General features: G+C 41.8%; 1 protein-coding gene across 3 annotated transcripts in view; it reads left to right on the top strand.

Annotated features, from left to right (window-relative positions):
- The window catches only part of LOC124781735 (glycine-rich cell wall structural protein 1.8-like), a 173,549-nt gene extending 162,191 nt beyond the window's left edge, over nt 1-11,358 (top strand). For 2 of the 3 annotated variants that reach the window (XM_047253885.1, XM_047253884.1), the window contains exon 4: nt 8,807-11,358. In XM_047253885.1, the coding sequence (XP_047109841.1) occupies nt 8,807-9,080 (274 nt within the window). In that variant the 3' untranslated portion in view covers nt 9,081-11,358. The remainder of the gene's footprint in view (nt 1-8,806) is intronic. The other variant, XM_047253887.1, reaches the window with a different exon arrangement.
- Nucleotides 11,359-21,588: the final 10,230 nt, after the last annotated feature.

The raw sequence follows: 21,588 nt of genomic DNA, 5'->3' as shown, positions 1-21,588 counted from the left end.
AAACAATAATAAAAAACACGCAAAGTATTGGAATCTGCAAATAGATGAAATTAACGGGACAACCGCGGGAATGAAGATTTTATTTGCGGGGACAATCTAAAAAATATTAATAAAGTTAAGATGCTTCCAAAGCAACAAAAAATCGAAAATTAACGCTCACCAATTCCTCTAGAATAAACAGAACGAAAGCAGTTATACCAGTCCCCCTCCGCCCCCCCCCCCACACACACACAAAACAACAAGATAACTGAAAAAAGACTCAGACGAATTTCTCTAGAATAAACCGAATCAGACACACCCAAACAAAACAAACACATAATCGAAAAATAACACACGGGGATTCCTCCATAATAAACTTAAAAAAGATTTTAAAAATTGTGGAACTCCAGGGAACGCTGGACCTATATAGCTCGAACCAAGACAGCAATACCGGACACATGTGCACAAAAAAATTTATCGAAAAATAACACACAAAAATTCCTCTAGAGTAAACCAAAAGAAAGTAAAAAAACCATGCAAGTGGAATCACAGCATACACTGGACCTTTATAGTTCGAACGAAGATTGAGATACAAGACACCATCCGAAAAACAACACATAATCGAGAAATGGCACACGCGAATTCCTCTAACATAAACTACCAAAAAATTCAAGGGGAAGAAAAAACAACACGTGGAATCACAGCGTACGCTGCGCTAACAAGCTCAAACGAAGACCACGACGCAACACACGCAATTATAAAGCAAAGAAATAATGAAACAATAACACTCACAAATTATTCCGGAATAAACTACAGAAAAAAACCACACGAATGGAATCGCAGCTTACGCTGGACGTATATAGCTCAAACGAAGAGAACGATACCACACACCCTGTAAAAACAAATCTCATAATAGAGAAGTGGTGCACATTAATTCCTTTAAAATAAACTGAAAAAAAAATCTGATATTTCGCTTGACCTATATACTTCAAACGAATCCAGGGAAAAGCAAACATCCCGCCTCCCGCAACCCCAAACACTTACCCAAACCAACGACTTAATCGAAAAACACTACACACCGATTTCTCCAGGAAGAACCAAAGAATATACATTAAAAAAATTGGAATCACACTACCAACTAAAATTAACAGGTCAAAAGCTGAAAACAAACAAACAACCTCTAATCCTAAGATTCCATTCCATTAAAGTAAATCATTGCTACGAACCAAATCACAGAAACGTAACAACAAAGTGATCTGTATAAGAACAATCGATTTCATATAAACGGCGTCTCAAAAACGTTACATTCGGAAAAAACGGAAACAAGTATTCGTGAAAACCAAAATTATAAATAACACTACTACTTAATGATTATAAAGAATCCGCCTCGATTGCAAATAGAAATCTTTGACGTCAATAGCTATTAGAATATAAAGGTAGTTTGTTCCACGCTATATGCGTTCACAGGCCTCACTTGATTAAGCTTCATGTTTCAGTACTTCAAGTACCGGATTTTAAAGAACTAGTTTAGCTTTTGGTTCTTTTTTACACTATTTTGGTGCATATCCGATAGCACTGTTCAAAATGACCTCTGTCGGTCATTAGATATTAAGGGCGATGAAGGCGACGTTGTACGTCCTTACACGCAATTACATCAAGCCTGTCATACTAATTTGATGCTTTTCTGGTCAACAGCGCTTAGAATGTAATATAGTAACTTTACACGCTTATCCAAGCATAGTCATCAAATACAATCACTGACCCCAAGTAATTGAAAAATGAGTTATTCATCCCCCATATTTTTAGCCTGCTTCTAGCTGATGGTATTTTGTCTGTCCTGCGTGCATGCGTTTTGACCATCCGTGGAATTTGATATCCCACATATATAGTTTCAGCCTATCCACGTACTATAGTTCTATAAAATCGTCCTCGAGCTAGGACATTATACATTCACACTCATTAACTTCCTGCGCCTTTGACCCGGTCATCGGATCACTTTCGTAACACATTTTATGCCAATCACATGGAAGAAGACGATTTCTCAATTTGCGCATGCGCGTTGCTTTCTGACATTCTCACAGCATAGCTGCCCATGCCATCTCAGTTTACCTGAGAGCCCGCGGCCCACCGAACTTTGGCTGGGGTGAGGAAGCACGCTTCTGACGTTTGAGCTAAGTGCAGCTACTGACATGGTACACACGTACCGTTTATTTCAGATTTTATACGAGTCTTTTGACCTTTTGGGCGTTCTTTATTAATGTTGGACCATGCCTCTTTAGGCAGTTTGTAGTTTTAATGTGTTCCGAAGAAGGCTCGGTTATCCGCTCCGAAACCTAGGTCAGCATCCGGTTTCTATTTGCAATCGAGGCAGATTCTTTATAATCATTAAATTATTCACGATTGCTGACGCGCTGCAGTGTTAAAAGTTCTCACGCTACTACTTGCTTCACTCACGACCATTTGAGCTATGCGTAGTTTACAAATATCATAGATTATTCTAGTAACTAAGACAACCATGCTCGAAATTTAATAACAGGCCGCTTACATCCTTAGAAACGTAAACTCATGGCGTCACACAGGAGATATTGAGTCAACGTAGACAAGTCGAATCGGACCGTGCACTTGACGCAGAAGAAGGATTGAAATTAGACAAATTGTGGGATTTACTTCTAAATAAATCAAACGGCGCCAACTCACCCCCACTCCAAGCTGCATAATACACGTCGATGTGAGTCCGCTGCCTTAAGCAGCGGTGTGATGACGGCACGAACCGACCGTTGCGTGGATACGTGTGAACAGTTCGGAGTGCTGCGTTAGCTTAAGTTTGAAAAGGCAGAGTCTTTATAGCCTCTGATGATGTCTTAAGCATTGGGAGACCGAAAGCTAGGCACGGAAACATGCTTTGGACCACGGCCCAATGTCCATGAAACGAAGATTACCAGTTCCTGTTGGGTTTGTAACCAGTTGTCATTAACCTAGGCGGCATACCGCTTAGAGGTCCCTGTCAGGATCATTTTTCGACCACTATTCTTTCGTTGTGTCACATGGATGAGCGTGGTACACCGTTCCTTGTAGACAGGTCCGCTTTGATACATCAAAAAATGGGTAACCTCATTCATGTTGTGGTCGTGATTATACACTACTGGCCATTAAAATTGCTACACCAAGAAGAAATGCAGATGGTAAACGAGTATTCATTGGACAAATATGTTATACTAGGACTGACATGTGACTACATTTTCACGCAATTTGGGTGTATAGATTCTGAGAAATCAGTTCCCATAACAACCACCTCTGGCTCTAAAAACAACCTTGATATGCCAGGGCATTGAGTCAAACAGAGCTTGGATGGCGTGTACAGGTACAGCTGACCATGAAGCTTCAACACGATACCACAGTTCATGAAGAATAGTGACTGTCGTATTGTGATGAGCCAGTTGCTCGGCCACCATTGACCAGACGTTTTAAATTGGTGAGAGATCTGGAGAGTGTGCTGGCCAGGGCAGCAGTCGAACATTTTCTGTATCCAGAAAGGCCCGTACAGGACCTGCAACATGCGCTCGTACATCATCCTGCTGAAATGTAGGGTTTCGCAGGGATCGAATGCAGGGTAGCGCCACGGGTCGTAACACATCTGAAATGTAACGGCCACTGTTCAATGGGGACAAGAGGTGACCGAGACGTGTAACCAATGGCACCCCATACCATCTCACCGGGTGATACGCTAGTGAGCAGATAACGAATACACGCTTCCAATGTGCGTTCACCGCGATGTCGCCAAACACGGATGCGACTATCATGATGCTGTAAACAGAACCTGAATTCATCCGAAAAAATGACGTTTTGCCGTTCGTGCACCCAGGTTCGTCGTTGAGTACACCATGGCAGCCGCCCGGGGTGGCAGAGCGGTTCTAGGCGCTAGAGTCTGGAACCGTGTGACCGCTACGGTCGTGTGATGTCCTTAGGTTCGTTGAGTTTAAGTACTTATAAGTTCTAGGGAACTGATGACCTCAGAAGTTAAGTCCCATAGTGCTCAGAGCCATATGAACCATTTGAACACCATTGCAGGCGCTCCTGTCTGTGATGCAGCGTCAAGGGTAAGCGCAGCCATGGTCTCCGAGCTGATAGTCCATGTTGCTGCAAACGTTGTCGAACTGTTCGAGCAGATGGTTGTTGTCTTGCAAACGTCCCCATCATTGATCGAGACGTTGCTGCACGATCCGTTACAGCCACGCGGATAAGATGCCTGTCATCTCGACTGCTAGTGATACGGGGCCGTTGGGATCCAGCACGGCGTTCCGTATTACTCTCCTGAATCCACCGATTCCATATTCTGCTAACAGTCATTGGATCTCGACCAACGCGAGCAGCAATGTCGCGATACGATGAACCGCAATCGCGATAGGCTACAATCCGACCTTTATCAAAGTCGGAAACGTGATAGTACGCATGTCTTCTCCTTACACGAGGCATCACAACAACGTTTCACCAGGCAAAGCCGGTCAACTGCTGTTTGTGTATGAGAAATCGGTTGGAAGCTTTCCTCATGTCGGCACATTGTAGGTGTCGCCAACGTTGTGTGAATGTTCTGAAAAGCTAATCATTTGCATAACACAGCATCTTCTTCCTGTCGGTTAAATTTCGGTGTGTAGAACGTCATCGTTGAGGTGTAGCAATTTTAATGGCCAGTAGTGTATTCAAAAAACACGATATTTCCTTTCTGACACGCTGTCTGCAAGTCGACGCATCCTCCTGATTCTCCTTCTATGATTCCATACACCAGAAACCCGACTGGGACATACACACAATACAAAACTTGAACAGAAAGATCTGATTTAGCAATGACGTAAATTTACTACACGTCACAAATGAACTCGGAAGTTAAATTTTACGTCTTTCTTATAATGTCTTCTTCAAGATGAATTATACACACTCTAAGGAAAGCGTGTGTGTGTGTGTGTGTGTGTGTGTGTGTGTGTGTGTGTGTGAGAGAGAGAGAGAGAGAGAGAGAGAGAGAGAGAGAGAGACGCAGCACACAGGATTTATATGAATGTGATGGAAATCGGTAGATGTGATGTATGTGTAGAGGCAAACAAATGATTACAATTTCACAAAAATTGGATGACATATTCAAGAGAAAAAGCCTCAAAAATTGAGCACATTGGTCCACTTCTGGCCCTTCCGCAGGCCATATTGTCTCGGCACAGATTAATAGAACAGTTGGATGTCCACCTGAAGGATATCGTGACAAACTGTCCAGCTGACGTGTTAGATAGTCAGAATCCCGAGATAGTTCAAGAACTCTGTCCTTAATGCTCCAAACGTTCTCTATCTGGGAGAGATCCAACGGCCATTCTGGCCAAGGTAGAGTTTGGAAAGCATGAAGACGTGCAGTAGAAACTTTCGCCGTGTGTGAGAGGGCATTATGTTGCTGAAATCTTAGCGTAGGATGGCTTACCATGAAGGGCAAGAAACTGTATGTAGAATATTATCGACGTACCGCTGTGTTGTAAGGGTGCTGTAGGTGACAACCAAAGAGTTCTGCTGTGACAGTTGGCGTGTTAAATCGTCAAAACTCCGAGCTGGTTGGATAGCAGTGTCCATAATTCTGCAACTGTCCTCAATAGGTGAGAGATCCGGCGACACTGCTGGCAAAAGTTGGGTTTGACAAGCACGAAGACAATCAGTAGAAACTTTGTCCGTGGGCGGGTGGACATTATCTTGCTGAAATATAAGCCCTAGATGGCTTGCCACGAAGGACAACAAAACAGGCAGAAAAATATTGTCGACGTGCTATGAGGGTGTCGCGGACGATTATCAAAGGGGTCCTGCCATCAGGAGAAATTCACCCCAGACCACGACTTCTGGTTGTCGACCCAAATGGAGAGCAACAAGCAGGTTGGTACGCCACCAGGTCGTTTCCAGACACTTATTCGGTCTGGAATCTCATTGACTAGAGTAGAATAGCCTTCAGTGATGAACCCACTTCGAACTGAGCCCTGATGACCAGCGATGACGTGTCTGGAGAGGCCCTGGACAGCGGTGGGTTAACCTGACTTTACCTGCCATACTGCCCGATAGGCAGGAATGCCTGGGGTGCGATATCATCTCACAGCTGGACCCCTTTGGTTGTCATCCTGACAAAACAGCACAGCGGTACGTCGACGATATTCTCCGTCCCATTATGTTACCCTTCATGGCAAACCATTCTACGCTTACATTTCAGGAAGATAACGAACGAACACATCGAGAATTTCTACAGCTCGTCATCGTGCTTGTCAAACCTATTTTCATCAGCAACTTCGCCGGATCTCTGCTCAACTGAGAACGTTTGGATCACTATGGGCAGATCCCCGACCAGCTCGGGGCTTTGACGATCTAATATGCCAATTGGACAGGATTTGGCATGATAACCCTCAGGAGAACATCCACCAACTCTGTCAATCAATGCGAAACGAAATAACTGATTCCATAACGGCCACTGGTCGACCAACGCGTTGTTGACTTGCTCAATTTGTGAAGCTCTTTCTCTTGCGTAAATTTTTCTGGAATTGTAACCATTTATTTGGCCGCACATGCACATTACATCTACCGATTTCCGTCCCATTCGGGTAATTCCTTTCTGGTCGTCGTATTTGCTTTAGAGCAAACATCGATTCACTGGTATGACTCACGTTATCGGCAGAGGATCACGTGACCGACTGGTAGCAGTCCTACACCATGTATAGCGTTCCGAAGCGACCAGTGTGCTCTTTTATGAGAGTGACGAATACTTTTCCAGTGACCTTGCAAGTCTGATTGAGCATTCGTTTTTACGTGCATGTGTCAGGTCGTTGTTGCAGAAGCAACGAAAAATGTATGCCAAATTTAAAAGGACGCTAAATCCCCAAGATTGGCAAACATTTATAGAAGTTCGAAATATAGCGCGTATTTCAATGCGAGATGCTTTTAATAATTTCCACAATGAAATTCTGTCCCGAAATCTGGCAGAAAACCCAAAGAGATTCTTGGCAAGACGCAATCAATACCTTCACTGAGTGGGAACAACGGCGAAGTCACTGATGACAGTGCCACTAAAGCACAGTTATTACACCGGTTTTCCGAAACTCCTTTACCAAAAAAGAGGAAGTAAATATTCCTGAATTCCAATCAAGAACAACTGCCAAGATGATAAACATAGAAGTAGATATCCTCGGTGTAAGAAAGCAGCTTAAATCACTTAATAAGGGCAAGGCCTCCGGTACAGATTGTATACCAGTCAGGTTCCTCTCACAGTATGCTGATAAAATAGCTCCATATTTAGCAATTACATACAACCACCCGCTCACAGAAAGATCCGTACCTAAACACTGGAAATTGCTCAAGTCACACCAATACTCAAAGGGAAGTAGGAGTAATCCGCTGAATTACAGACCTATATCACTAACGTCGATTTGCAATAGGGTTTGGGAACATATACTGTATTCGAACGTTATGAAGTACCTCGAAGAAAACGATTTATTGACACACTGTCAGCACGAATTCAGAAAAAGTCGTTCTTGTGAAACATAACTAGCTCTTTATACTCACGAAGTAATATGTGCTATCGATAGGGGATGTCAAATTGATTCCATATTTTTAGATTTCCAGAAGTCTTTCGACACCGTTCCTCACAAGCGTCTTCTAACCAAACTCCGTGCCTACGGAGTATCGCGTAACCTGTGCCACTGGATTCGTGATTTCATGTCAGAAAGATCACAGTTCGTAGTAATAGACGGAAAGTCATCGAGTATAACACAAGTAATATCCGGCGTTCCCCAAGGAAGTGTTATAGGCCCTGTATTGTTCCTGATCTATATTGATGACATAGCAGACAATCTGAGTAGCCGTCTTAGATTGTTTGCAGATGATTCTGTCATTTACCGTATTGTAAAGTTATCAGATGACCAAATCGAATTGCAAAATGATTTAGATAAGATATCTCTATGGTGCGAAAAGCGGCAATTGGCCCTGAGTAAAGTGTGAAATTGTTCACATGAGTACTAAAAGAAATCAGCTAAATTTCGATTACGCGATAAGTCACACAAAACTGAAGGCTGTAAATTCAGTTAAATATTTAGGGATCACAATTACGAATAACCTAAATTGGAACGATCAGATACATAATATTGTGGGTAGAGCAAACCAAAGACTGCGATTCATTGGCAGAACACATAGAAGGTGCAACAGGTCTATTAAAGAGACTGCTTAAACCACGCTTGTCCGTCCTATTCTGGAGTATTGCTGTGGGGTGTGGGATCCGCATCAGGTGGGACTGACGGACGACATCGAAAAAGTACAAAGAAGGGCGGCTCGTTTTGTATTATCGAGAAATAGAGGAGATAGTGTCACAGACATGATACGTGAATTGGAGTGGCAATCATTAAAACAAGGCGTTTTTCGTTGCGACGGGATCTTCTCATGAAATTTCAATCACCTGTTTTCTCCTCCGATTGCGAAAACATTCTGTTGGGACCCACCTACATAGGGAGAAATGATCATCACGATGAAATAAGAGAAATCAGGGTTTGCACAGACAAATTTAAGTGCTCGCTTCTCCCGCGTGCCGTTCGAGAGTGGATTCGAAAGTGAAACGGTAGAGAGACAGCTTGATGGTGGTTCATTGAACCCTCTGCCAGGCACTTAATTGTGAATAGCAGAGTAATCACGTAGATGTAGATGTAGATGTAGATGCTCTTGTTTTCTTCAGAAGTATAATAATTACTTTGTTTTTCAAAGTGTGATGAAAGTGTTGAGCGACAGGTGGTGTGGACGTGTACGCGTGTGTCAACGCTGGGATGGTCCGCAGGTACCCGCAAGTGTGCGAGCAGCAGCGGCCGGGGGACGGGTACCGCGACCACGGTCACGGCCACGACCACGACCGGGGACACGGCCACCGGCTCGGCCACGACCACGGGGCTCGCGCGCCCGTGCCCTACCTGAACTACCTGCACTCGGCCACCAGCCGCAGCACCGCCCCCGCGGCGCCCACCGCCCCCAGCGCCACCTCCTCGGCGCCCGCCTCCGGCGGCGACGACGACGACGACGACGACAAGGCTGGGTCGTCCGGCACCTCCAAGTGACCGGTCCCCGCCTGACCACGGCGTTTTTTTGACACCTGATGATGTCCGTATCCGGTCGGTGCGAAACGTCGCTCAATTTCTACTGGTGACTGACCTACAGCATCCGCGAGGGTAGTCTGCAGACGGGACTCTTGTCTGCTGGAGTGTCGGGTCTGCGCGTGGGCTGTCACCGATCCTACTTACCGATCTCCAGTTGTCAAAGACGGGAGAGAAAATGTCCAGGAATTCGCCTTTCAAACGTTCCTCGCTCATCCAGTTGATTGTGGTCATTGTAAAACAAATACTGCTACTGGTCGCATGCTCACATTGCAACAGTCACAGTGCTGTAGCCACAACTATTATGGGAAATCTCTAGGAAAAAAGTGGAAAGAAAGATACCAGTTTGCGAATAACACAATCACAGTTTTTAAGTGGCTTGAAAACAAAACAAAAAAAAAACACAAATTACCCAGTAGCGCCACTGAGAAATACTCAGACGACACATGCAGCTGTCTCTGTCTCCGCCCTGTAGTTGTAAACATGATTACTGAATCAGCTGAAACTGAATCTTCATTATTCACTCCACGAAGAAGAGATTCTAGCCTGACACGAGTGGAATACATCCGCTCGCTGACTCAAACTGAACTGGTCAGAGTATTTACTTGGCTGCATCTTCACTGGCCAGCCGCCGAAGGAGAGGCCATTGCCTACTAGTAAATGCTCAGGAAACTTCGGCTGCTTCCCAGCACCAATCCGAACATCAGCTATTCAATATATTTAGAAATTTAAGGCATCCTTTTTATATTGCAGCATAGCCTCAAGTTGTAGCTACCAAAAAGTCCTCCCAATATATTGTTATTGTTTTCTGTCCTTGTTCATTAAGAAAATAGTTGATCAAATGGATTGCGGTTTATTACGTAATTCCCTCACTACTACTTTAAATACACTTATTGCACTGTCTGTATTTTACAGTGTCTTTGTAGTTCGAGGCAAGTGTCCTTCAGAGATGCATCTCTGAGCGCTCTGTAACATACAGACACCGGAATAACTGTATTTCAGGGCAAAGCAGCGGCAAACTGACGAGCAAAACATTGTCTCTCCCGGTGCGGGAATCATACAACGTGCTAGCGGCACGAACGAGACACCAGGGAACCTGAGAGTTTGGATCAGCCGCAGGGGCAGCCCATATGGCAAAGGCCACCGCTTGCGTTTAGTGGGAAACCCGGGTTCGAGTCCCAGTACGACACACACAAAAAAATCATGACACACACAAAAAAATCATGTTTACTAAATGGTACAGCTGATGTATAATCGTATTGGCAGTTTTCGAACACATCTCATGTACTTTTTTAAAGTGAAATGCCTTCCATCTCGTCTGTCTCCCCTGTATAAGTGACTATTCAAATGGTCTGCCCCAATGGAAGTGCCTATAGCGCGTTTGCCTCGTAGCCGACAAGCTTCCCCTTGTTCAATTTATCCCTTGAGAAAATAAACTGAAGCTTGTGCGGTGCGCTCAGAAAACCCAAAAGCTCTTCAAAATGCCAACGTATAAAATTTATATAGTATGCTTATATATTTCCTGACCTGAAGCTATGATTGTACTGACATAGTCTCCACTCAATGTGGCATCAGATCTCCGATCGAGAAGATCCATAACGACCAACAGTCAACTGGATGACACTTAGACCCTTCCCCTTCTTCATCTGCACGATCTGTGTAGCTGTTGCAGTGTGGAGACGGGGAAGTACAACGGACAATAGCCTATTATGTCGCTCCTATGTTGGCACATAGGGTGTGTGGTGTATTGTGTGCGGGGGTGTAGGCAGCGGCAACAATTCTCGGTGGCTTCTTGGAGTCTTCAGACGTCAAGAACCGCACGAGAGGCTGGTGAACTAAAGACTGTTGCTATTGTAGTTAGAACCTGTTGCTTTTCACTACCTTCTATTTAATAGCTTTGATCTCAAGATAATCGCTGCACCTCAACAACAAAATCGCTGGAACACAATAAGCTTCACAAGAGACGCTTGCCTCATACCTCATTCATATTACATATGCAACTTCACCACGTTAATCAAATTCATACGATTCTTCGCCCATTTGCTGCATAGTCAGTTCATGTTGGAATAAAACTTACCACACTCAAAACTGCTGCTTTCAGTATCAATAAAGTTGAGTTTTAAGTGTTGCGCTAGCTCATTTCACAGTTATAATTAATTTCCGACCATTCGAAAAGCCCAATTGTCACAAGTTCACTGACACATTTTTCAGTCATTTTACCCTGTATTTCAAAGCACCTCCGTTAAGAGTACATAAAATAAAATAAATACGCAATGATAATGTTGTATATACACGAAAAATGACTAATTTTCATTATCTCTCCTGTGACTTTGCGCTCGACACCAATCAATAAAATTAATTTTCTAATCTCTGTCACTTTATTGCATTATACGCTTTGCTATTATGTTGCTATATCTATTTAAATGAAATGTGACTTACAACTGGCTAACGAAAGATAAATGTGAATAAATTTTTTAACAAATTTGATTGGTGTTTCATTTACTGTGTAAGCGAAAGAATTGCAGCGACCATTCACTTGCTAGTATACTAATTTACTACATTGCCGGATGACGTACTGAAGTTAAAATTAGTCTTCAATAGTTGTGTACATACTCATACCTCAAGTTTAATGTTAAATTGCATTATTTTCCTCCTACCAACACTAATCAGGCAGAACATTATGACCATCGACCTACTATCGACATAAACCCATCCAGGCGATAGCAACGTTACCTGACGAGCAACGACTGCTAGTTGCAATTGCCTTAGGATCAGTGACATAATTTATAATTTTACGTGCTGTGAAGTTGGTGTCTCATCTTTTTCCTCGTAAGACCCTACGGAGCTTCCTACATGTATCTAGTTTTACTGGATGTGTCCACAATATATATAAAACATTTTCCTTCATTTTTGCCTCTTTTATGAGACTTTACAGAACGAAGTTGTATTTTTTAAAATAAATTATGAGTTCTCCGCTGCTGTTAGTTTCTTATAGCAAAAATAATCCCGATTCCTTTTGCAAGAGACCCTCCTAGCACCTGATGTAAACCAGTTTTTGGGCCTGTCTGAACTTCTGGCAATTGCTTTTGTTCCTGGAGAAGCTATGTCTAAGTTATAACTGAAAATGTACAAAACATTGCTCAGCTTTTTGTTGGTAACAGAGGTATTACATTACATTTTTCCGGAGTTCTTCAACTAATTAGATACTGGAAGTGTTCAGTATACTTCTGCCTACAGCTCTTTTTGTGGGTAACATTTTTCACATTGGTTGCAATTTTTATAGGTATTGTTAGTAACAGCGAGAAGTGTTCGCTGTAGTGTTATCAAAGTTTTCTGCCATTCACTTGGTCTTGTTTACAGACACCTGATCAAGGAGAATTTCGAAATTTGTGGTAAGGTCTTACGGGACCAAACTGCTGAGTTCATCGGTCCCTAACCTCACGCACTACTTAATCTATCTTAACATAACTTACGGTAAGGACAACCACTCACCCATGCCCGAGGGAGGACTCGAATCTCCGAGGGGGGAGCCGCGCGGACCGTGACAATGCGCCCCAGACCGCACGGCTAGCCCGCGCAGCGATCAACGAGAATGCCGTAAGATTCTGTTATATGTTGAGAAACTGTCAAACACCATAAGGTTTTACGACATTTAAAAAATTTGGTGTGTGAAGGCTCTGGCTCGTAAAATTGAAGTTAAAATCTCCATAGAGTGCAACTGTCTTCCCAGTAATCTTGAGTTTACCTAGGGATAGATGTAGTGTCTGGAAAAAATGATGATGTCAGCACGAGATATTTACGTACATAAAGTAATAATTTTTAATAATCTTTCTGCCACTCAGAAGCAGACACTTCAAAATGTCGTTCACAACATAGTTTGCATAGAGATGCTACACTGTTTATAATCTAAGTTTCCCTGTACATAAACAGAAGTTTCAATGATATGCTCAACAAATATGCTCAATAAATTCCCAAGGCTAATATCTAATATTTTTAAGTGTTGAAAATACTCACTTTGTAACCGGTGTTCACAAAAACGTAAAACTGTATCATTCGTATGTTCACTAACGAGAAGTATGTTTGTTTAATTAATTTTGTTTCTTAGTAATTGTACATGTTGGTGTGCAATCTTTAGAGAGTATTTACAGTTTAGTTCAGCACTGCATTTAAACATGTAGTAGTGCTGGAGGGGATTGACACCATGAATCCTGTAGGACTGTCCTCCATAAGAGTAGGAGGGGATGGAGATCTCTTCTGAACAGCACGTTACAGGGCATCCCAGATATACTCAATAATGTTCATGTCTGGAGAGTTTGGTGGCCAGCAGAAGTGTTTAAACTCAGAAGATTGTTCCTGGAGCCACACTGTAGCAATTCTGGAAGACTGAGGTGTTGCATTGTCCTGCTGGAATTCTCAACTCCGTCGGAATTCACAATAGGCATGAATGAATGCGGGTGATCAGACAGGATGCTTACGGATGTGACACGTGTCGGAGTCGTATCTAGACGTATCAGGGATACCATATCACTCCAGCTGCACACACCCCACAAAATTACAGATTCTCCACCAACTTGAACAGTCCCCTACTGACATGCAGGGTGCATGGGGTCATGAGGTTGCCCCCATACCCGTACACGTCCATCCACTCGATGCAATTTGAAACGAGGCTCTTCTGACCATGCAACATATTTCCAGTCATCAAGAGTCCAACGTCAGTGTTGGCTGGCCAGGTGAGGCGTAAAGCTTTGTGTCTTATAGTCATCGAGGGTATACGAATGGGCCTTCGGTTCTGAAACCCCATATCGATGATGTTTCGTTGAATGGTTCGCACGCTGACACTTGTTGATGGGCCAGCACTGAAATCTGCAGCAATTTGCGGAAGGATTGCACTTCTATGACGTTGAACGATTCTCTTCAGTCGTCCTTGGTCCCGTTTTTGCAGGATCTTTTTCCGGCCGCAGTGGTATCGGAGATTTGATGTCTTACCGGCTTCCTGATATTCACGGTTCACTCGTAAAATGGTCATACGGGATAATCCCCACTTAATCGCTACCTCGGAGATGCTGTGTCCCATGGCTCGTGCGCCGAATATACCACCACTTACAAAAACTCACTTAAATCTTGATAATCTGTCCATTGGAGCAGCAGTAACCGCTCTAACATCTGCGCCAGACACTTGTCGCCTAATACGTTCTTTGCCGACCGCAGTACCATAGTCTGCCTGTTTGCATATTTACGTATTTGAATACATATGCCTATACCTGTTTCTTTGGCGCTTCAGTGTGTCCATATTCTGCTTCCATACTTTTTATCATCTACGTTCCACTTTGTAGGAGTCCAGTTCTCCGCATCATTTTAGAACTGTAACTGCCAGTTTAAAAATTTACTTCTTGACGTGTTTACCGATTTTCAAGTTAAACTCCCTCAATGCCAGCATTCCAGGATCTCACGGGGTTCACTGAGTTTCATTTGCAAGTCAGTTAAAGATTCCTTCCGATGTTCAGCTGCCAGATTGAGACTTTTAGGAAGAATCTTATGGAAATGTAAATCAGCCACAGAGGAGATGGTGTACAAGGCGTTTGTTCGACCGATTCTCGAGAACTGTTCATCAACCTGGCTGGCGTCCTTACTGGTAGGACTGATGGAACAGACAGAGAAGATCCAACGAAAAGCGGAGCGTTTAGTCAAAGAGACAGCGTTACAGCGGTGCTCAACAAATTTCTCTGGCGGACGCTACGAGTGAGGTGTTTGCATCGCGGAGAAGTTAACTATTAAAAGTTCGAGAGAGCACTTACCGAGAAGAACGCCTCGCAAATAACCACGACGAGAAAATTCGAGAAATTAGAGCTATACAGAGGCTTACCGATAAATCATTCTTCCCACGTGCTATTCGTTAGTGGAACCGGGAAGGTTGGATTACTTGTAAACCTCCGCCACAGTGTAGCGGAGTGTGCTGTATTTGCAGATGTACACGAGACCTTACAGAAGAACACTCTTTGAAAAATCATCGTATTAAAATTATTTTGAAGCAAACTCATGATTACATCAGTAAAATTTCTCTCTCTGTGCCTATTATTTTAAAGCTTCCGTCCGACCACCCAGCAGTGGCCGACACCCGTGGTCCACTGTAGGCAGGTGAGCGCCACCGGAAATGTCACGGCTGTCCAGTTTCACGATGTAACAGGATCGAGATTGGTGCTGATGTCATGGGCCAGGAAACGAACGCGTGTCCAATGGCATTTCTTTATTGAAGGGAGAAGGCGTCAGTGGTTTGTGCCCATCCAACTTTCAAACACTCCAAACAAATGTATGCAGGGAAGATTTCCTAGCATTTACATTTTCTTGTTGTGAATATTCTTCATTTTATATTCTCTGTACTTTATCGTAAATTACTTTGCCTATCAGTCCCCGAAAACAATTTAGTATTTCCAGAATCTCACTTCCTAAGCTAATTTACAAGATTTTCCTTTTCTCCATTAAGCCTGTTTTATTTTTATTGCTGATATCTTAAAACAAAATAAACAAATAATTGCAACATGGAGAGGGTATTGTAGGGAAAAGCATTTAGTAGTCATTTATTTAATCCAGGAATTCGGAAATGTTGGCGGAGAGAAACTGTGGGGAATTATGAGGAAAAGAAGATATCCACAACTTCTAATAAACTTTTCAAAGAGTCTGTACAAAAAAACGTTTGTAATATTAGTTATAAATAGACACAAACAAAGGAGTCAGACAAGGGTTCAGCAATTCACCCAAAATTTTTAACATTTAATTAGACAATGCAGTCGTGGAATGGAAGGAGTTTTCAAAAATGGTTCAAATGGCTCTGAGCACTATGGGACTTAACTGCTGAGGTCATTAGTCCCCTAGAACTTAGAACTAATTAAACCTAACTAACCTAAGGACATCACAAACATCCATGCCCGAGGCAGGATTCGAACCTGCGACCGTAGCGGTCTTGCGGTTCCAGACTGCAGCGCCTTTAACCGCACGGCCACTTCGGCCAGCTGGAAGGATGTTTGTAACGGGAGAATTAAGATTAACAGAAATTCCTGCTTGAACTGCTTTTATATGCAGATGATACCACATTGAAGGTGGAGAATGAAGATGACCTACAAAGAAATATAAATTTATTAGGTAAGGTTCGGGAAGAGTGCCATCAGACGAGTTCAGAAAAGAAGACACATTCAGTGGATTTTAAAGGAAATAAATCCTGTAACGGAAAAAAATTGTGGTTGGTAATAGAATAATAGAACAGGCCAAATATTTTAAGTATTTATTGTGATGACACATCTGAGAACGACGAAGACAAAGCGAAGAAATTACAAAGTTTTAGAATGTATGTGGGACAATGGACAAATGCCTAAAAAATAAAAGGAAGAAAGAAGCAAGATTTGAATTTTATAAGACAATGTCAAGAAGCAAAAGAGATTAGATTTCTAAGAGCAGTAAAGGGTTACCGGAGCCGACAGCTTTCGAAATTTGGATATTAAGGAAGAACTCTATATATTTAACATCGTCAGTTAAGTATAAGAACGTGCAGAAAGTGGAACGAATATCTCGAAAGAATGAGCGGAGGAAGATTTAAGAAGATTTAACTCTGTTGAGAGAATAAGCTAAGAAAAGCCGAGGAAACAAAAGAAATCGTAATGGCTGAAGTTAATGACGATGATGATAGCTTATAACCTATTTTCGAGGCGCTATCCGTTTCGTTCAGCTGATACTCCTCGATAATTTAAGAAATTAGAAGAGTGTGTTCTAGTACTGTACCCAACAGCGCTGGAAGTTTTTATCATTGCACAAAATGTACGGCAGCAGAAGCATGAAAGATCAGAAGATTACGGTGACTTCCAGAGGCAGGCAGTTTATAGTTTCCAAAACAGAATTTCGAGACGTGTGAGTGAAAAGTGTGTAGGTAGTGGCGAAAATATTTACATAGGATATGAGTTGATAGAGGAGTACCAAGACAGTCAACACAACAGTTAGAATATGGATGAGCTCCAGTGTTACGAGCATAATTCCTTCCTAGCTCCGATCTTTCGCTTTAATGAATAGAACTTACAATTCGGAAGCGGAAATTATCATTTTACTCTTTCTTTATTTCTCTATCTTAGTTGAGTTAATGTTTCGAACATATTTGTACATTTTCAAACCATTACCTAAGTTATAAGTACATCATTAGTCAAAATAAAAACACAAGTATTAAAGCATACGGTCTCTGCATCCATAGTGTCTTCAGAATGTTGAATTTAGTTCCCGATGTTTGTCTATGGCAGATTGTGAGCTCTTTCTTAATATGGGGAAGGCTGTATTTGCTTTCACACAAGTCAGTTGCCACTGCAGATTTATGATGTGCTTTAACACGTAGAGCTGCCATTATATCGAATGGCAAATGATCTGCCTGTCCTACCTTGGTAACCCACACATGTCAGCTTTACGTTTAAATGCACGTCATAAATCTGCAATAACAACACTGCAAACTTTGACAAAACTCAACATACCAGGGGCACTGTAAGTATACAGACAACACATTATTTAATTCACTGGCATTTTGAAAGAACTGCAAGATAACGAATACGAGAGATTACTTCATGTAGTCAGTAATTCTGGGGCGGAGATTGGATTAATAAATATTCGTTGCCATTTTTACAAGAGACCGAAAACTATTCTTGCGGTCAGCCAGAAAGTGATGGAGAACATACTGACCATAATTTCCTGTCTGCAGGTCAGCGCTATTCTTGTACTCTGCGAAACAAAATGTTCCTACTTGGTGTATGCTCACCAGGATCAGGAATTATGACAACAAATAGGTTTTGAGTTCCAAGCGATTAATGTATTCAATAAATGTTCACACGCACAAACATAATAATAATGTCCCTACCAGGAACAGCACAATTAGCACTTCAGAAGTGACCTCTGTGGGAAGTTCCAAGTAAAGTGGTCTATGGCCCTGACTTCTAATCATCAAAGTTAATTGCTCGCCACAAAAGTGGAAAACAGTTTCAGCATCTGTCACGCGGTTTTGCCAACATTACGGGCGGCACACCAACAGTTACTTCCGCGAACTTTAAGCGATCCAGGACGGTGTACAGTCCTCGCGAGTTCAGTGCCTACTATTACCGAAAACATGTTTGGTAGTTGCCTGGCTCTGACGTCATCCGAGGCAGAGCGTATGCCGGCGTTTGACTGATGCAGACAAACTGATAGTTTTTTTTTTCAGTGCCATAAACTTTACCAACAGCTGTACACTTTAAGATATTTTGTTTTATTTTGAAATAAAGCAGTTTCGGCAATTCATTTTGCTACCTTGAGGCCCCATACGCTTTTTTCGAGTTAACGAACTTATCGTATAGCTCCGTAAAACTGGATATCGTGAATCCAAATCGTTGTCCAGCTGATAAGAAAGCGTACGATAAGTTCCTTGATTCGAAAAAAGTGTATGGGGCCTCAAGATGGCAAACTGAATTGCCGAAACTGGTTGCTGTCAAAATAAAATAAAATATCTTAATGTTTACGGCTGTTGGTAAAGTTTATTGAATGGAAACGTACACTCCAGCCGATGTCCCCTGGCCGTAATGGACCAACAGAGATTGATTGACAGGTTGGTGCGAAGTGTCTCCTTCACCGCTTCTCTTGCTGCGTTTATGCATGGGGGCAGCGGACCGCCGAACGGAAAGTCTGCTATCAACCGCTGTAGGCACAGGTAGCAGCATCTAAACGGCCGCTACTTCGGACATGTATTAGTTAATATCTCTGTCGTTTAATAATTAACAATCATCTTTTTTATATAATTAAATTTTATTATGCTTTAGTTACTGAAAAAGTTTTAGTACGACTGCATTTGAACTCTGCCGGCTGGAATTTTCATTTATGTACGGACAGTACATAACCTCTGAACTACCTGTTTAAGAGTCCTTGTATTGAATGTTATTTAGACCAAAGTCTTGAAACTTGGTACAGCTGTATTATTGAATGAATGTAATGAAGAACTTTAATTAGAACTTTGTATCATAAATGCAAATGATACTTAATCTATTGCGATTAAGGACATTTTTGTTCTAAATTTAGTTTTTAGTAAATTACTTGAAAACTATTAGAGTAAGCTCAGTGGAGTGACATAGCTAATGTTTTAAAGCAAACTGAGGCTACAAATGAATCTTCATCTTTGTGAGTCTAATATTTAGCGCCTTTAATTTTTGGTAAAAACGCCAATTTTGGCCGAAAAATTGCACAGATCGATTTTAGACTAGTAATTTTTTATTGTGACAAAAGTTTGGACAGCCTGAACAGTTTTTTGGCTTTCCTGCTCCGTTATTTAGGGCCACAAATTTTTCCTTAAAATAATACATTTAGCAAAACTTATTCATCTGATTATTCAAAGATTTAACAATTTTAATATTAGTACACTGAAGCATACAATGACATAGTTTGGAAAAGCTATTTCAATTTTTAATTTCACTCTTTGATGCTGGTGCAATACTTCGTATGCTACACAGGCGCGTTATGATGACGTGGCGGTGGTAGTAGTGAACAGTGTTTAAGCAGTGGCACACTCGCTTGGCTCTCTATCTCTCACAATGATACAGTTCTTGCTTTGGCGCCTAATGACTGTCTAGTTATACTAAATCCTAACAAGAAGTCATGAACACACTTTCCTTATCCCTCTGTTAGACATAAATCTAACTCTCATCTCTGTCTCATTTCACCTATCCTGGTCTCTCTCTCTCTCTCTCTCTCTCTCTCTCTCTCTCTCACTCTCTCTATCTCTATCTGTCTCCCTCTCTTTCTCTCTCCCTCTTTTTCTCTCACCCCCCTCCCTCTCTCTCACTACCTCCCACGAACTCCCATATCACACTCACTGCCACTTTCCAGTAGATTTTTTAAAACTTCTTTTACATGCAGAATGTAAAACCATATGATGCTATTTACTACGTTACAGTCTCAACAAGTAAAATTACACACTTAGCAACAGAAGCAGCAAGTTTTAAACAGCATTATAAGTCACTCTGTCTGTTAATAACCACGTCAAATCTAGTGTTGAATATGTAAGAATGTACACTAAGTACTGCTAACTGTCATTCCTCTAAGCATTTTTTTTACTTTGTTTCCTCAATCTATGTAATGAAAATAACTCAAAACTCCATCACATCGCTATAGCATAGATTAAATATACATTATTTGAATAACGTAGTAGTGTCAGAAACATGTTAATTGTTCAAAATGTAAGTGCAAATGTGGAAGTTTTTTTACTAATGCAGAAGACGAATGTTATGTGGTCAAACACAGGTAATGTGTTACTGTATTTTGCTTTTCTTATTAACCCCAACTGAGATGGTTTTTTCGTAAAACTAATTGCTGCGCCGTTCGGTAACCATTAGGTGAAAAACTGAAGCAGTTGTAACACTCATTATAGCTATGCAGAAATTGAACATGGAGCTGAAGATCCGAATCGGGCTGGACAGTAGAAAAAAAATTGTGACTGTCGACGGAATGTTATTAATAAAACGTAGCCCTAATGTGTGAGTTACAGCCTGGGACAGTCCCTGACAGAACCCTTACATGTATGATTAAAAAAAAAAAAAGAATTTTTGAATTATTTAAGTACTTCAAAGCAATGGAAAAGTGGAGAAAAAACTCCAGTGTCGCTTTTTTTTTAAATTGCTTACTCAGATATTTATTAAAATCAACTTACATAAATATTAACACAATATGCTATGGTAACATCAGCTCTGAATTTCAATCTACGTTCTACGAAAGGTAAGTGCACTAAAAGTAATTTTTCAGCCACTGGTAGAAACTGGTGTAGCAGTTCTTGTTTTTGTTGAGGCGAAGGTACACATCACATTTTGTATAAGTAACAAATGTACATCCCCCATATCCAGTAAACTTGCAAAGATTTTTTTTGGCGTTACACTTCAGCCAGTGGTCAGCAGAGTCACTTCGTATATCTTGTGATGGGAGAACAGCCCTGGCACACTTTTTTTTCTCGTCTCGTTTTGCTGTTAAATTTCATTAGTTGGGCTATCCTGTCTTCCAGATCTTCCTCAGTTACAAAGATATTGGTCAACCTCAGTCCTGAACTGTTCCTGATTCGTGGATTTCTCGGAAACTTTCATCTTCAGTTGCACTTCCATACAAAGGATCCATGCATTTATGATCGAAAGATCAAGCCCGAAATACCACTCCTTGGATTTCAGTGCTATGTAGTGACGACCTAGAAGACTGCCATCAAATTTACTTCCCCCCTGTATTTCGTGCACACAGTTACAACCTACAATTTCAGGACAGGCTACCTCTTTACATGTTTTTGAACGGTCTTAACAGCGCCTCACTTTCTTTTCTGTCTGTTTACCATTGAATGTTGCTAGGACTGTCACACATTTGTTGCCCTTTCGTAGCAAAGAAGATATATAGATTCCATCCTGACGGGAAGCGAATTCTTGTGATGTACCTCTTGGCAGCTTGCTCAGCG

The sequence above is a fragment of the Schistocerca piceifrons genome, chromosome 1, assembly GCF_021461385.2.
Source record: "Schistocerca piceifrons isolate TAMUIC-IGC-003096 chromosome 1, iqSchPice1.1, whole genome shotgun sequence".
Taxonomy (NCBI): domain Eukaryota; kingdom Metazoa; phylum Arthropoda; class Insecta; order Orthoptera; family Acrididae; genus Schistocerca; species Schistocerca piceifrons.
This window is presented reverse-complemented; position numbering and strand designations above follow the sequence as displayed.